The 18,471-nt window shown below is 37.6% G+C and overlaps 1 protein-coding gene across 1 annotated transcript; it reads left to right on the top strand.

Annotated features, from left to right (window-relative positions):
• CCT2 (chaperonin containing TCP1 subunit 2) lies at positions 1,462-17,117 on the top strand. The gene is made up of 16 exons (XM_005680187.3): positions 1,462-1,568; positions 2,281-2,355; positions 2,460-2,525; positions 3,252-3,363; positions 4,165-4,241; positions 4,368-4,480; positions 5,299-5,501; positions 7,095-7,195; positions 7,419-7,546; positions 7,885-7,988; positions 10,509-10,628; positions 10,998-11,126; positions 11,316-11,419; positions 11,716-11,815; positions 12,655-12,796; positions 16,837-17,117. Exons 1-16 carry the CDS (start codon positions 1,566-1,568, stop codon positions 16,865-16,867), a joined length of 1,608 nt encoding a protein of 535 aa, XP_005680244.1. The 5' UTR covers positions 1,462-1,565; the 3' UTR covers positions 16,868-17,117.

Raw genomic sequence — 18,471 nt, 5'->3', positions numbered from 1 at the left:
AATATCATCTCTTTCTTAGTTACAGACCCACAGCTATATTTCATACATTTATTTAAGATATGCCCCAAATGGATTTCCTGAGGGACAGAGTATTTCCCATGTTTATAAGTTCAAAAACAACAAAGCAAAAAAGCACAAGCAAATTTCAATACCAAAAGTACAAACGGATTCCATCATGAATCAATGCAAACAAACTGGTTCACAAATCTATGAGTCCAACAACAATCCCCCTCTGCAACAGGGCACCTCAATCACAAGCAAAACAAAACGGCTTTTCCCTTAAGGGAAAAGCCCAAATTGAAAGTAGGGAATATCCCCAGTTTTATACAGGAGAGCAACTTACAACTTACTATATGGAGCTTGTGTGTGCTCAGTTGCTCAGTCGTGTCCGACTCTGCGACCCCATGGACTGTAGTCTGCCAGGCTTCTCTGTCCATGGGATTTTCCAGGCAAGAATACTGGAGTGGGATGCCATTTCCTTTTCCAGGATAGCTTCTCGACCCAGGGATCGAACCTGTGACTCTCAGGTCTACGGTCATTAGCAGGTGGGTTCTTTACCACTAGTGCCACCTGAGAAGCCCTTTCCCAAATGTGGATTCTTTCCTCCAACTGCCAAGCGCAGGGGCAGCTGGCAATACTTCAGGGAATTTTGAAGGCAAAATCCTCAGGAAGAGTGGTTCAGGAAGCTGCTAGGGCCTAACCTAAAAATTCCCAAACTGGAGCCAGCTGGCCACAACAAACAAGGTTCCTGGCTGGCATTGCCAAAATTTACCAGCCCAGGTTTACTGTTTGTTGCTGCTGCTGCTTCAGTCGTGTCCGACTCTCTGCGACCCCATAGACGGCAGCCCACCAGGCTCCCCCGTCCCTGGGATTCTCCAGGCAAGAACGCTGGAGTGGCTGTTTGCTCCACAACAGGCCAATAAATCAGGAGATGAGTTGTTCAGGCAAAGAATAATGACTTTAATTGGGAAGCTAGCAGACCAAGAAGATGACAGACTAGTATCTCAAAAGACCATCTTCCCTTAGTCCTAGTTCAGGCTCCATTTATACAGAGGATAAGGGGAGAGAGAGAGAGACCTATGGTAACAGCCACATGCCTGTCCGGCCCATATTACATTAGTATATATCGCTTTAAATTCTGTATATGCAGTACCTTAAAGCAACATTTTTTTAAAGGTTAAATTTAGGAGAAAACCTGCGAGAAAACTCCGTTGCTATGGCAACCCCCCCAGCGCAATTTCTTTTCCATCTTTGCGGGTTCTACTCTCAAACCTCTGGGCCGCAGGCAAGATGTCCAGCCCTCCCCTTCCTGTTTTCCAGTAGGTGCCAACGCAGAAAGCAAGGCCCCAGTCAAGGCCCCGCCTCTCTAGTGTGACGGGCAGTCTTTCCGACCCTCAAAATGCGGCCCCGTCCCATCCCCGTGAGGGCGGTGCCGGGACGTGAAGCGCGCCTGTGGAGGCTCCGCCCCTTGCGGCAGAGCGTGTGGCGTCACTTCCGGCCTCTCTTCCCTCCGGTCACGGGCGCGAGCGGTGAGGGGATAGCGTGTGTGCGAACTCCTCGGAACCATGGTGAGTCTCGCCCCATAGTCCCTGCCCGAGACCCCCTGACCCCCGCCGCCCTCTGCTGTCCTCCGCCGTCCGCTGCCCCATCTGTATCCCAGCGTGGCTGTGCCTGTACCCCGGGTCCGCCGCACATGGCGCAGGCCGCGGCGTGTGGTCTGCCCCGGGCCAGCGAGTGAGGCCCTCCCTGTGAGCCAGGAGGAAGGGTGGGCCTGAAGGCTGGCATTTGTTCTGACTCGGTCTCTGGATAGGTCCAGAACCTCGAAACCTAGGACTAACCCTAAGCTGAGAAATTTCTAGTGCACCGGGCGGGTCGGCGAGCCGGGCCCCTCCCTCCCTCTCAGGGCGGAGCCTGGAGCGGCTGAGGGCGGTGATGGAAGCGAGGCTGCCGCGTTCTCCACCTCCTGGCGGCAGCCTTATTTTTAGTTTAAAATCATTTTTGCGGTCTTTGGTCCTCCCATGCTTAGAGTCCGTATCTTCGGTGTAGAGTTTTTTTCGCGGAGCGCTTAAGATATCCAAAACAGGAATGTCACCTAAGTCGCTCCTTTCACTTTAAATAAATGACTGCCTAATCATGGAGTGCTTCATTTGTTTAAAAAGGAACATTCTTCTTTAAATTCATGTTCTCTTAGGTATCTACTTCTAAGTCTAGTGAAACTCATCTAAGTGTGTATGTTAAAGAATACTGGTATTCAGACTGGTTCTTGGTTTTCAATTTTAGGCGTCCCTTTCCCTTGCACCTGTTAATATCTTCAAGGCTGGAGCTGATGAAGAGAGAGCAGAGACAGCTCGCCTGGTAAGCCTTTTCCTCGTTCTCACAAAGATAGAAGAGTGGTTTTTTGTTTGTTTTACGATTTTAAGATTGAAGTTTATGTTGGTCATCTCTGATTTTTATTCCAGTCTTCTTTTATTGGAGCCATTGCTATTGGAGACTTGGTAAAGAGCACGTTGGGACCCAAGGGCATGGTAAGAAAAACAGGGAATTTTAGTATTTTACTGTCGTTTTAGAGCCCTTGGGAATACAAAAACTTGTGGGTGCTTTTTCATATTTAAAACTTAACTGGTAATTATAAAAATTCACACATAGGTACATTTTCCTTACTGAAAATCAAGACCGTATCCCTAGGACTAAGGTCTCTTTCTGATCACTATCCCTAATGCCACTCCCTTCCCCAGTGATAACCACTGATAACCTTTGGATATAAATCTAACGGCTGTCTTTATTTTTATGTGGATGTACAGGTATCATGAATTACAAGATACTAGTTTATATATTCTCATGATGTTTTGTCTCATCAAAGATAGGATTGGTGTGTACTTGTGTAGCTTCCGCTTTTTTAGTTTTTTTTCAGTATAGCTAGATCTACTCCCTCTGTTCTGTCAAATACTCTTCTGCATCTTGCTTATTTTATCATTTGTATTTATTATTGTATTGTGAGGTACACTTAGTTTTTCTCCTAACAGAATTCAAACAGCCTTGTTAATGTCTGTCTCTTCTAGTGACTCTAGGACTAGAGAAGGGTAGGACATCAAGGTTTGCTTCGGGAGTGGATATACACAGTGAAACAATTTAGAGTCTGCCATATAACCCTTCAGAGTATTTGCACAGTAGCAATCTGAGATTACTGATTAATCCATGCATCATTCCAGATGTACTTCTGTCTTAACCTGAAGCAAATATGTTCATTTTAGGACAAAATTCTGTTAAGCAGTGGACGAGATGCATCTCTTATGGTAACCAATGATGGTGCAACTATTTTAAAAAACATTGGTGTGGACAACCCAGCTGCTAAAGTTCTAGTTGGTGAGTCTTAGGATGACATTTGTTAACATTTGGAAACACTTTTTAAACAGACTGTTGACTGTCCTTTTGATTAATTGATGTCTACTTTTTTATTGATAATTATCATTATTAAAATACAAACTCCTAGATGTGGTACATACACATGATGGAATACTACTCCGCCATAAAAAGAATGAGATAATGCCTTTTGCAGCAACATGGATGAACCTCTAGCTTACCAAACGAAGTGAAGTAGGTTAGAGAAGGACAAATACCATATAATATCACTTATTTGTGGAATATGACAGAAATGAACATATCTATGAAATAAGAACAGACTCAGATACACAGACAAACTTGTGGTTGCCAGGAGGGAAGGGAGAGGTGAGAGAAGGAAGGATTGGGAGTTTGGGATTAGCAGATGCAAATTATATTGTATATAGAATGGATAAACAACAAGGCCCTAATATTTGGCCCAGGGAACTATATTCAGTATCCTGTGATAAGCTGTAACTGAAAATAATATGAAAAAGAATATATGTACAACTGAATCACTTTGTTGTATAATAAAAACATTTTAAGTTAACTACAGTAAAATTTTTTAAATAGAATCTTGGAATGTGATGTACTTATTGATGGTGAAACTACTGTATTTCAGACTGAAGAGTTCCAAAGAATTTGTTAAGTGAGGACACCTAGATAAGTAAGATTTAGACTGGTAGTGAGTATGTTTGGAGAATTAGATAAGGTACCAACAAGTATTAATAATTTAAAAAGCAGAATCACATATAAGTGAGTTATTAACTAGCTTTTTCCCGCTAGATATGTCAAGGGTTCAAGATGATGAAGTTGGTGATGGCACTACATCTGTTACTGTTCTCGCAGCAGAATTGCTAAGGGTAAGAATATCTGAGTAACTTCAACTTCATCTCACTGGATATTTTTTCCTACTCTGGTGTTGAGTGTCATAAATCAGATACTTTCTTATTACAAATTTGCTATTGATGTGTGTTTCCTCTGTTTAGGAAGCAGAATCCTTAATTGCAAAAAAAATACATCCACAGACCATTATTGCAGGTTGGAGAGAAGCCACAAAGGCAGCAAGACAGGCTCTATTGAATTCTGCAGTCGACCATGGGTTGGTATACCACGTATTAAACATTTAATATTCTTTTCAAAATATACTTAGTTCGGGAAGTCTAGAGAGCAGTGGAAAGCACACATGGACATGGTTCTGTTACCTCATCCTGCTTCAACAGCAACCAGAAAAGCCCCACATTACCCACCAGTGGTAGTCACTAAAGTTAAAACTTGGGGTTCTGGCTTGTTGCATATATAATCACAATAAAGTAGTATCATTATATAGAAGATTTTTTAGCCTCTTTAACCTAGTTGAATAGCAAGCACAATTTTTAGGTGTTGGTGTACTTTATTAATTTTAGTAGAGGTATATGCATTTGATTATGTGACTACTGTAATTTACTTATCTGTAATTGGAGATTTTGAGTTTTGACAATATTTTATAATTTTGTGACAAAGTCGTTACTTAAAAATGTAGTATAATTTTGGGGTCCTTTGTTTACCTTACAAGTAGTTCTCTAGAAAAAAATCATTAATTTACAGATCCACTGGCTGTATAACTGTCTCTTTCCCCATGTCCTTGAAATTTTTGTTTGCTTGTGTCTCTGCTTTGGTAGTTTGCCAGCTTGGTGGGGAAAATAGTACCTGTTTGTATTTCTTGATTACTGATACGGTTTAATTTTTTTCTGTGACTAAAGAACCCTGACTGGGGAAAAAAAAAAAAAGAACCCTGATGGTTGAGGTAACAGTATCTATTGGCAAACACTATTTGGATAAATTCTGGAAAAGAAAAACAAGGTTGATAACTCTGGAGAAGCATTTTAAGACCTGACATGAGTTTTTTTGCTTTTTTTTTTTGGTTTGTTTATATTTTAGTTCCGATGAAGTTAAGTTCCGTCAAGATTTAATGAACATTGCAGGAACAACACTATCCTCAAAACTTCTTACTCATCATAAAGACCACTTTACTAAGTTAGCTGTGGAAGCTGTTCTCAGACTAAAAGGCTCTGGTAACCTGGAGGCAATTCATGTCATCAAAAAGCTAGGAGGAAGTCTGGCAGATTCCTATTTAGATGAAGGTATGTATATATTTTGTATGGGAAAAGACGTGTTGAAAGCTAAATACTGAGTGAATCCTCATTTATTTAGTCAGGACTAGTGATACTTTACAAAGTGAGAAAACTTGACTTTAAGGGAACAAATAATGTTGCAGTGATTTTTGTCATCTTAATCCACTTGCTATATTGACAGTGTACTTGACCTACTCATTCTATCCCAGCATTTCTTTGATAACCTCTAGGTTTTAGTTTATACTATGAAGTAAGTTACAGTTTCTAATAAAGAGACTTAGTTTTCTTCTACTTTAAGTCAGCTATTGTCAAATGGTGTTTTTTCTAGGATTGCAAGTGTTCTTTAGGAAGGGTCTAGGTAGGTCATGTTCATTGGTTGACAGATGTTGAAGATATAGTTTCTGGTGTTCTTGAGGAGTGATAAATGTCTTAGTATTTTTATGCTATGTCCTTAATAATAAATAGTATGTTTTGTTCTTACAGTATGTTCCCAGTGCATTTACTTCACAAAGGGACCTGTAGAAAGTGTAGGCATTCCATAGAGAAGGGGGAAGAAAGGAATAAATTATGCTTTATAGTTTCTGCTTTACTAGTCAGTAATTTGGAGTCTGGGTTTTGTTGCAAAAATTCATGTCTCTTTCACAGGTGTAACAATTCTGAAAATACTCTAGGTTGAATTTATAGGCAAGGGCTGTATAGCATTTCTAATAGAATTTGGTAAAGAAAGAATTAAGGCAAGAATAATGACCATTGAATGTCTGCTCTGTGCCAGGCATTCTAATAGGAATTGTACTCAAAATTTCATTTCTTTATCATGATGTTGATCCATTGAGTGAGAATTAAGTTCAGCTGAATAGAGCAGAAAACCCAAGGTGTGATAAATGAATTAAAAGATAAAAGATGTATCTAAAGGAAGCCTGGAGGGATACACAGTACTCAATTCGTATGATTGTTTCAGGCCCCTTGGCTAGTAATGACATCTCTGCTACTATTGATATTCCTGTTTATAGATGAGTAGTTAGGTTTGGGAGTTTGGTCCAGGCTTGTATACATAGCCCATAAGCAGCATGAGCACAAAGGGGACAGGTTTGTCTGACTGCTCTCCATGGTGTTTCATGTTATCACAGCCTCAGTTTTTTAAAAAGTTCAGGAGTCTCTATCTGCATCTTAAGAACTTGTTTTGTTTCAGTTTTAAGCTAATGAAAGTGGATTAATAACTTTGCATTGCAACTCACACACCTGCAAATGTAGTATGTATCTGAGATAAAAGATTCAAAAATAACATTTTTTTAATTAGCTCATTTTTATTGAAGTATACAAGTTGTACAAAAAAATGGTCTGTTTAGTTTTCATATTTCTACTGTGCCTCATGTTTTCTTTTTTTTTCTTTTTTTAAATTTTTTAATTTTTTGCATGTTATTTTTTAAATGATCTGTTAAATTAATTTTTATGGTCACTGATGTGGAATGCAATTTAGGTTCTAGGAGCTTGATGAATTGGACTAGAAATGCATTCTTTGAAAGAGTAATTTGATAAAACATATTACTTTAAAAGATTCATTAATACAGCCTTGAAGTATTTAATAAAATTCTGTTTTAACAGGCTTTCTGTTGGATAAAAAAATTGGTGTAAATCAACCAAAACGAATTGAAAATGCTAAAATCCTTATTGCAAATACTGGTATGGATACAGACAAAATTAAGGTACATTAATTACATTTCTGGATTTCTGATTGTTAGCTGCTGTAAACTTGGGTTGGGAATCAGTTGCACTTGATATATATATATATATGTATGAGTATGTATTTATATTGTATGCGTGTGTTCACAGTGCACACGGTTTTGTTGTGTTCACATTAAAAAGTTTTAAGTATGCTATGAAACCTAAGGAAAGTGATGCTATTTTTTATGCTTTCCTTTGTTTTAGATATTTGGTTCCCGGGTGAGAGTTGATTCTACAGCAAAGGTTGCTGAAATAGAACACGCAGAAAAGGAAAAAATGAAGGAGAAAGTTGAACGTATTCTTAAGCATGGGATAAATTGCTTTATTAACAGGTCTGTTTGTATTTATGCTAACAATATAATGATCCAAGAAAGGGCCTTATTTTTCTGGAACGATTTAGGAAAATTCTTATAGAATTTAGTTGTTTGTTATTTAGGAAGTGGTTTTTTTCCCCAAAATATAAATAAGATTATACAGCAAGGCAGTTGCTTTGCTAAATCATTTAATATACTTTATGAAACCTTTTCTCTATCAATGATAGCAGTTTTCTGATTTGCATTTCTTTGCTTGCTGGCGAGGTAAAAATGTTTTCATGTTTTTCTTAGTCTAATGTATTTTATCCTGTGAAGTAACAATTTTGAACAATGTTTTTTCATATTTTTATTTACAGGCAACTAATTTATAATTATCCTGAACAACTCTTTGGTGCTGCTGGTGTTATGGCTATTGAGCATGCGGATTTTGCAGGTGTGGAACGCCTCGCTCTTGTTACAGGTATGAAAAAAAGACATTAACTTCTAACAAATAATCACTCTTGGATTTACTGAGAATTAGTGTATGTAACTCATTTCTAAAAGTACAAAGAAAGTACTTTGTACCTGAAAAGGGTACCTTAAAGTGCCCTTAAGGTGCCTAGAATCTAAACAGCTATTCGGAATCTTTGATATCTTTAGTTACATTAGTTTTTAACATATTAAATGCCAGCTTCACTGTAGGTTTAGATTTATTTTTGCTGTGTTGTTTTAAAGGTACTATATGTTTTTCTCACAAACGCACAGGACCACTGTTCTAAACATAGTCTAAATAAACTGAAGCTTAAAAAAAGGAGTCTTAAGTTTTACTTAGTTTATTCATTTAATTCTAGTGCTAAGTGAGTAGTATTCACTTTGTGCCTGGTGTGGTACTCTCTGTTCACTCTATGTGCCTGGTGAATAGTACTCTATTGAACATTTAACTGTATGCCAGACAGTGGGTCAAATACTTAAACATTATTTTTGTTTATTTTTTTAAATTTATGTTGAATAAGTGTGAAACAGTCCAGGAGTGTATGATGAAAAGTTAGTTTACTCCAGTATTGTTCAATACAGGTATGGGTTTTACAGTCACAGTGTAGACTAAAAAGTGCATTTACAGATATGTCTACATCAAAATGACATACAGTGCAGGTATTCACTTTTTTAGTAGTGGTAACTGCTAAGTAGCCCTTGAAAACTAGGTATAACAACATTTATCCTGTTTCAAGAGCTTGACAATGAATAGGTTGGAAAGTTGGTTTGTGATCTGGCAGTGAGAATTCCAAGAATGGGGTTTAGAGGTAAAGCCACTAGGAACACCACATTCAGTTTGCAACTGCTATTTGTATTAGATTAAATTATACTAAGTAGATGGCACTTACTTCAAAATAACATCTTAGGCCATTTTCAGTAATTTGAGAAGCGTAGTCTTCTGACCTAAAAAGAGACGTTTTACTTGGGAGGTGGGTTTACCTGCTTTAGAAGTTATTGCATATTTGATACTTAAGGTGATAAATCTTATGATGCTCATATCAATTACTTAATGCAACAAAATTAAAGATATAAGAAATATGAATGATAGCACATTCATGGTATAAGTTGTTATCACAAGGACTTGATAAACGTGAAATTGCCACATTTAGAAGATTTACTGCTTCAACACCAGCTGTATGGCTGTGAGGTAGACTCCATGGTGGCTTCCATCCTTAGTAAACTCATCTGTTGTCAAGATGTGTGAAATTGGGTCTTGCAAATGGTCTTTAAATATTTTGTAAGCAGGTGTACATGAGTGAGTGAGTGTAGGATCAGTGACAATTCTCATAAGCCAAATTGGTCTCATTTGGGGTATATGATATCCCAAACATCTATTGTGTCTCACGTCTAGAACCTAGAGCTGTCTCTGGAATTTGCCAACCAAAAATAAGAGCTTCAGCTATACAAGTAGAGTATAAATTAGTAGAGTTGGGAAGACCAGAGTCCTTTTTATAAAGTTAATTGTACACTAGAAATAAAGCATGAATTATTTAGCCGATTTATCAGTAAGGTGTAGGAAAAGGGGTTGGGTTGATGATTGGGGGTATCTATTGAGAAAGAGTAAAGAACTAGAGAAAAGGGTTCTGTTTGATTTATTTATTTTATTGGCTGCCTCACCAGCAAGTGAAATCTTAGTTTCCAGACCATGAATCGAACCCGTGCCCCCTTAAGTGGAAGTGCAGAGTCTTCATCACTGCATCACCAGGAAAGTCTGAGAAAAGGATTTTAAAATGGAAACCTAACTTTAGCTTAATTAAGAACCAGGAAAGGAAATGTTTATAGCATGGAAGGTGGAGGGAAGATAGGAATAAAAGGAAGAACTAAGGAAGAAAATGAATTTGCTCTTTTGCCTTCTCATTAAGTTTGCTCTGGAAATCTTCAGTATACATTTCCCTCTTCTCTAGGCCTTACATTACAGGAGCTTTCTGACACCTCAGTTATTGTAATAATTCACAGATATCAAGTGCTCACTATTTGAAGCAGTTCTTAATGTCAGTGACCTGTTGATATAATATTAGCCAAATATTTTCATGTTTGGTGATACTAGATCATAGGATACTAGTGTTCTAGACTGAATTCAGAAGAAAGTCTGAATTTGTTGATAAATTCAGCCTTAAAGGTAAATGTCAAAATCTCAGTTAAGGTGGAATTATATAACGTGCACAGAGGCCTGAAGCCTGTATTGTTTGTATTTGAATTTCAGTTTCATATTTGTTTGAACTATGTAACCATAGATGAAAATGAAACATTTCCTTGCCTCAGTCTTACCATTTCTAAATGGAGTGATAAATGAAGCCTGTCTTCTTAGGGTTTTTGTGAAGATTAAATAATTTAGTTTGTATAAAGTGCTTCAGAGTGCTTGGCATATAATAAGCAGTCAACTTAATATGTTTTCTGTTCATTTTTGCTTGTAAGAAAGTGGAAATTTCAAACCTATTGTGTATTTAATTAATATTTTTGTTCATAGGTGGTGAAATTGCCTCTACCTTTGACCATCCAGAACTAGTGAAGCTTGGAAGTTGCAAACTTATTGAGGAAGTCATGATTGGAGAAGACAAACTCATTCACTTTTCCGGGGTAGCCCTTGGTGGGTGCTTATGTAGATACTGGTTTGGTTCTTAAACCTTTTGTAGGCTCTGTTGAAGTGAAAGAAACAGTTACTATAGTTATTAGAATATATGTCTTAATTCTTAAAAAACATGTCTATGCTAATTTCAGTCTCTTGAGGGCAGCCTGTTAACCTTGTCTTTGTGAGCAATGCATATTCAATATAATTGTTTTAGATAATTTAGAACTGCTAGGAATGTGGATTGTTAGCAAAGAGAATGTGCAGCAATAAAAGACGTATCAGCTTTCAAAACCAGATAATATAACCTAAATAATAGAAGGCAAATTTTTATGTTTTACAACTTGAGTTCATTGTGACGTGGAAACATTATTTTCTTTTTAATTTTAGGTGAGGCTTGCACCATTGTTCTGCGTGGTGCCACTCAACAAATTTTAGATGAAGCAGAAAGATCTCTGCATGATGCTCTTTGTGTTCTTGCCCAAACTGTGAAAGATTCTAGAACAGTTTATGGAGGAGGTAAGCATTTGAAAAAATATTGAACATATTTTATTTATTGAAGTGTAGTAGTGGCTTTTGACTTTTAATGCTTCTTAACTTCGTATTGCCTGTGCACTTTATTTTTAATAGATCTTAAAGGAAGTCTTACTTAGTGTCTTGGAGGCAGCTGAGTGTAATGATTTCTGTTCTTGGAATTGTAATCTGTAGGCTGTTCTGAGATGCTGATGGCTCATGCCGTGACACAGCTTGCCAGTAGAACACCAGGCAAAGAAGCTGTTGCAATGGAGTCTTACGCTAAAGCACTGAGAATGGTAAGTTAGTGAAAAAGGGAGCCCTGAATTTAAATTTTGTAGGTATTGATGGTTTTTAAGTGAATACATTCTTTTATCTTGGACAGAAAATGTTTCCTTTCTTGGCTTTAAGAAAAGAATGGTTCACACTGCTTAAGTTTGATTTTGGAGTTAATAAACCTCTATGAGGAGTACTTAAGAGGAAACAGATTTTGCATTATTTCTAAATGTACAGTTTCAGAAAACTTTTCTTCTAGTTGGTAAATGAACTTTCTGTTGGTAGAGTAGATAGTTACCATGTCCTCTTCACTTTGTAGTTGCCAACTATCATAGCTGACAACGCGGGCTATGACAGTGCAGACCTGGTGGCACAGCTCCGAGCTGCCCATAGTGAAGGCAAAACAACTGCTGGACTGGGTAAGAAGTTAATTAGAATCTTGTGGGAGTTCTTAAGAGTAGCTCTTTACCAAGTTCTTTTTTTAATGTGAATTTTCATAACAACCATGTAAAAGATTCCTGTGACCCTTGCCTTCATAACCATTATGTTGTTTCGTTGCTGTGTTGTGTCTGACTCTTTTTGACTCTATGGACTGCAACTCATCAGGCTCCTCTGTCCATGAGGTTTCCTAGGCAAGAAGACTGGAGTGGGTTGCCATCCTCTTCTCCGAGGATCTTCCAACCCAGGAATCAAACCCATGTCTCCTGCATTGGCAGGAAGATTCTTTACTGTTGAGCCACCAGGGGGAAAAGTGGCCTAAAAAAGACTTCAGATTGAAAATTTTCCCAATAAAATGTTCTAGGACATAAAAGGAATATTTTTAAGGGTAGATAATCCTGTTACTTTACAAAAGAGAGTTAAAGAATAATGATCTTACAGAAGATGAAGGGGGAGTCTAATAAGAGAAGTAGATGACTTAAATTCTTCAGTTCTTTAGACTCCATGGTGTAATCAGTGATGAACAAATTTTCTTCAGTTTTATAGGTAAAGATAGGTGATGTGTTGCATATAAATTTTCTATTATTTGACATAGTTACCCTTCATTAACACAGATGATCAGTAGTTGATCTTTTAATTTTCTAAAAGGTTTTCCTTGAGTGATAGTCTGATGAGAATACTCTAATTAAATTGAATAGTTGGCTTTGTAATTTTATTTTTTTTTTACAAGTCAGGTTTAATTTTATTAATGTGTTCTGTTATTAGATATGTTTTGATACTTTAGTGAAGACTAGTTATTTATCTAGTGAATGTTTCTCAGATATGAAGGAAGGTACCATTGGAGATATGTCGATACTGGGTATAACAGAAAGTTTCCAAGTGAAGCGACAAGTTCTTTTAAGTGCAGCTGAAGCAGCAGAGGTGATTCTGCGTGTGGACAACATCATCAAGGCAGCACCAAGGTACTGTAACACTTTAAAAAACATCTCTTAGGAAAAATTAACATGGAAACAACAGCTATATTTTTGTTAATTGTAGTTGATGGGAAGTGGAGCCATTTTGTCTAGATAGCAGTATTTTGCAAGTTACTTAAAATACGTGATCACAACTCTTAGATTTAAGCCAGAAAAGCTTAGTGGGGAGAAGGGTATGGGTAACACAGGGTAGCCCGCAAGATTGAAAGGGCGCAAAAGAGCACGCTTGCGAAAGTCTAAAACCAGAGAGCTTATGGGTAGGGAGGTAGTAGTAAGAAATGATGTCTGTTTACCAGGATGAGTTGGCTCCAGTCATTTTATGTCTAGGTACACTTTTCTATATATATATTCTTCAGCACATAATGTGCAGAGTTCCTTGCATGTTCCTATTCCAGTTCAGTTGCTCAGTCGTGTCTGACTCTTTGCAACCCCATGGACTGCAGCATGCCAGGTTTCCCTGTCCATCACCAACTCCCAGAGCTTGCTCAAACTCATGTCTGTTGAGTTGGTGATGCCGTCCAACCATCTTTTCCTCTGTCGTCCCCTTCTCCTGGCTTCAGTCTTTCCCAGCGTCAGGGTCTTTTTCAGTGAGTCAGTTCTTCATGTCAGGTGGCCAAAGTATTGGAGTTTTCAGCTTCAGCACCAGTCCTTCCAATGAATATTCAGGATTGATTTCCTTTAGGATTGACTAGTTTAATCTTGCAGTACAAAGGACTCTCAAAAGTCTTCTCCAATACCACAGTTCAGAAGCATCAATTCTTCCGCACTCAGATTTCTTTAAAGTCCAACTCTCACATACATACATGACCATTGAAAAAAACCATAGCTTTGACTAGACGGACTTTTGTCAGGCAAGTAATCTCTTTTTTTAAGATGCTGTCTAGGTTGGTCGTAGCTTTTTTCCCAAGGAACAAGTGTCTTTTAATTTCATGGCTGCAGTCACCATCTGCAGTGATTTTGGAACCCAAGAAAATAAGTCACTGTTTCCATTGTTTGCCCATCCTATTCCAGTACCATTTTTTTGGCCATTATTTGTGAGATTGTAGTTCCTTAGTCAGGGATTGAACCCAAGCTTCCTGCAGTGGAAATGCAGAGTCTTAACTACTGGACTGCCAGGGAAATCCCTCCAGCAGCTTTTCTCAGATGAAACTCATTCACACAAAAATGATCTAGGTGGCCAGAAAAATCTTGCCATTTGAAGATTCAGTTAAAAATTTTAATAAAGTAAACTAACTGCTTCTAGCTAATTAGTTACCAAAACCATTCGTTTTTCTTATTAGTGGGAAGTTCAGGGAGATGGGAGGGGATGGTGGCTTGGACCAGCAGATGGAGGTGAAAGTGGTAAGGAGGGATTGATAATAAATCTATTTTAGGTGGTAGAGTCAGCAGGATTTGATGATAGGTTGGATATAAGGTCTGTGAGAAAAGGGAATTGATAATTCAAGGGTGGGCTTTTGAGGGGACAGTCTTAAGGATTTTTATTCAGAGCTCCTTAATAATTGCCACATTTCTCCAATTACATTAAGCATATTTCCACTTCATGGTGAGTGGGGGGACATTCTAAATTTTGTCAGAAATATCTCAATTGTGTTTTAACATGACAATATTAAACATTTTTAGTTCAGGAATAAAACATAGAAATTCCCAGCAACTAAAATAACAGTAATAAAACAATACTGGGCCACGTCATTCAAGGTTTTTTGTTGTGGAAAATAGAAGTTTCTCTTAACTGAGGTGGAGGAAGGCTTTGGGAGGAAAGATGGGGGTTGTCAGCTTTGGACATTTGGGATAATAACCTTTGAGAAAGCAATTAGTTGGATCATTGAGCTTGTAATTAGGGAAGAAATTCAACTGTCGTTAAAAGTTTTAGGAGTTGTTAGCCTGTACGTGGTAGTATAGAAGGTCACACTAACTGAGTTCCCAAAAGAGTGAATGTAGCTAGAGAAGGGAAAGGGTTTTTTTTTTTTAAAGGACTGAGTGCTTGAAATTCCAATAAGTTTGAATTAGAACAGCCATCAAGGGTCAGTAAGAAGGATTTTATTAAACTGGATAATGGATACATGAGAATTCAATGTACAGTCTCTACTTTTATATACTTTTAAAGTTTCCCATAATTCAAAAGTCTAAGGTTGGGTTGGGGGAGTGCCCCTGAGGTAGGAGGAATGTGTGTAGCAGCCAAGTAATGTATTTGGGGAGGAGGAGCAATCAGCTCCCAAGATGATGCAGATAGGTCAAGTAAGGACTGAAAATTGATCTTAAAAATTGGATTTAGTAACAGAGGTTGTTGGTGTTCTTAATGGCCGGTTTTGGTGGAATAGAGAGGGCAAAAGCTTGAAGTAAATTCGAGAGAGTCTGGGGAAAGAGGAATTGGAGGAATTGTATGTAGTCTGCTTTTTCAGGGAATGTTACTGTGAATGAGAACAGAGAAGTGGGATAGTAGCTAGAGGAGGTGTGGTCATTTCTGTGAAAATTGAGTGTGTTCATCTGGGAGCAGTTTCATGGGAGAGGAAGTGATGGGTGCAGAAGAGGGGCGCAGTCCGCCGGCAGCTGCTGTTAGACCTAGGGAGCAAGAGGACAGGAAGGAAGTAGGAATGTTACTAGGAAATTATGTCCCAAGTGGACCAAGTTCTTCGTGCCCCTGCAGTATTCCTTTCATTGGATTTCTCTTATGAATGGCATCTGTCCTCTTACTGTTAGAGGAAGGAAAGAGTAGAAAATAGTGATATGGATGTGGACAGAAAAGCTAAAATGATACTCACATCTCCCACTGTGGTGAGTGGAAAGGACTGGGCTACAAAATGTAGATTCTCTCTACTTCTAGTATTGGGAGAATAGGGTAATGAGGAGCACTCATATTTTGAAACGGAAAGTTAACGAAGGAAGGAAAAATTGACAAAATTTTCTTGAAAGCAGTGCCAACAAAGATGGGTAAATACTGCTACATTTTTTGTTGTCTTCAAGTAGAATGATAGCAAAGGGAAACAGTTCTATAGGTAAAATTTTCTCATTTGAGGGCAAGGTCACATAGCTGCCTCAGAAGTTTTTGTAATAACTTGGCTCCCTCAACCACATTTGAAATACAAACCATAGTACCTTGTTTGAGCTGGTGTCACTGTTTTTGAAGTTTAAGTGTCTTAAAAATATTAGTCTGAGTAATTTGCAGTAAAGAAATATGAATTTTTTTTAAACTCAGTTGTGCTTCCCAAACATACTGGACTGTGGACTTCTCTACATACTCATCGTTAATCTCCAGGGAATGAATTTTTCTAGTCAGTGTTTTGTGACAGATGCTTGACAACTTTTTCTTTATTGACATCCTTTGGTCATACTCCCATAAGCTGCTGAGGTTGGAAGGTTTATCTCTGTATGATCCTAATATGGTTTAGTCTGGATCTGTTTTTATGCTTTTTCTGCTTCTCTTAACTGTTGTGCTTGCCTGATGAAGCAGTGTTTCCACAGTCATGAAGTAAAAAAATTTCACTAGTACGCCTACCATGCCCCTTCCAGATTCACTGTATAGTTACCAGAGAATAAAAATTTAACATTAAAGATGTGAGAGGTACTGTTGACATACTTGAGTGAATTACCCAACTCCATCACCAACTTTTTGTTTTCATTCATTTGGAGTAGTGACCCGGAAGTTCTAATTTAGAAACCCCAAAGACTTGTCATTTTACAAGTTCTGACTGAGAGAACCATCTTTGACTCATTTTGTAAAATTAAATAGCATAAGCTAAAAACATGAACTAACTATTTTCTGGAGAGTATATTTTTGGTAAGTAGGTTGTTTGGATGAGAAGCTGAGAACTGCTGAGTACCTACCTGCAACCCGCACACCGCAGATTTTTCCTGTTCTCTTAACAATACAATAGTTAAGGGATGTTAGTTGTGAGATAGAAACATCCTTTTTACACATTTTAAATTGGTTTTAATAAAAGTAGTACTCTAGCTACGTTTGTATTTAATATAGGCCTTCGGTTACAGTCATGCTTTTCATTTTCACTATTGCCCTATTTTAATTCTTACAGGAAGCGTGTCCCTGATCACCACCCCTGTTAAGCATTCCCGTGTGCTGTTGAGCTCTGGACCAGTTCATAGTAAAGTTGTGTTTGAAAGACTTTGACTTCCTGAAAGAAGAATATAGAATTGAAGTTTATCTGTGGCTGTTATGTCCTTAAATTTGGACATTTAACTGACCTTCTATTTTAACATGGGTCTAATTTATTTGCTGTTTCATTTTCTATAAAATTCAGTTGATTTAAGAGTTCATTCCTCATACTGTGCATCAAAATAAAAATTTGAACAATTACTTAGTTCTTAACTGACTTAGTGATTTGTACCTGGTTTACTCTTAATGGGAGTGAATGATTATACTTGGAGTATAGAGTTGTTCTAGTTTAACTAATGATTGATATTACATATTTATGAAAAAATTATCTTGATTAATGTAAGGCCACGTGAGATGTTATAAACTTTATCATTTGATTCTTAATCATACATGACATTTGTTAACCATTTTGTTTTGTGAAAGAATCATATAGTACTCTTAGTTTTGTGTAGTCTACAGACTCTCAAACACAGGAAAAAATTTATGGTGGTTTCTGTTACTTCCAAGTGTGAAAGAGTTACATTTTAAATGTTGGCTGCTGCCAGCTTCTTCAAATTACATCTGGTAATTTTATAGGGTGTGGAAATGGTTAACATATCCATATGTCAGCATTATTGATTGTTCTGCTAGGGTTTCTTGGTTTTTTTTTTTTTTTTGGTAAATGCATTCTAGATAGACTGTAAGTATGTGCTGAATTTGATGGTTTAAAGGTGAATTTAGATTTGGAGGTTAATTCGGCAAAGTGCAAGAAATAAAACGAGCCCAGTAGCCCAGTAGTATTCTTACATTGGGCACCTCTGCTAGAATTCTGGAGAGATATTTTACTCACATAGAGGATCCAAAAGGGTTTTCAGAGAAATACTGATAAACCAGCCTGTTTTGTTCTTGTCCAAAAATTTGTCTCAGCATTTTAACACTACTTTGTAGAAGCTATTAAAACTGGAAAATTTGGGGTTTTGTTGTGATCCTAGCTTATATCCTTCAAAATTCACATAAAGGAGATCCTTCTGAGATCATCAAAGAGACTTACACAGGTTTTTACTTTTTTCACTTTTAGAAACAGTACATTTTCTGTGTCATTTTTAAAATATTTGTCACACATCATAACACCGTTTTTCATCCCACAACTCAGATAGGTGGAGCAAGTTGAGCATATCATGGCCTAGAAAACGTGCAGAGGTTTCCGTGGGAGAGGTAAGTGGGTAAACATTTATCCTGAGGGACCAGGTAGCTTGGAGTAGGATTTTAATCTACACTGTATTGGGGCTCATTTTTTCCAAAGGTTCTAAAAAGACAGTTTAAAGTGTTAAGAGGTAGAAATCTAAGAGCTTAATTGTATATTCAAAAATACACCCATGTTTCTTTCCCTCTTTGATTCATATCCTTTGAAGACCTTAAGATTTTTTCATCATTGGCCTAGAATATCCCAAGTTCACAAATTACGAAGTTTTTAAGTTTCAGAGGTGAAGTACCAACCTAGGCCCCTCTAATTCCTGTAAGAGTTTTAGGATAGAGTTTCTTTTAACTCAGAAATAGTTATGGAAACAGGTTTTTC

This window comes from Capra hircus, chromosome 5 (assembly GCF_001704415.2).
Source record: "Capra hircus breed San Clemente chromosome 5, ASM170441v1, whole genome shotgun sequence".
NCBI lineage: Eukaryota > Metazoa > Chordata > Mammalia > Artiodactyla > Bovidae > Capra > Capra hircus.
This window is presented reverse-complemented; position numbering and strand designations above follow the sequence as displayed.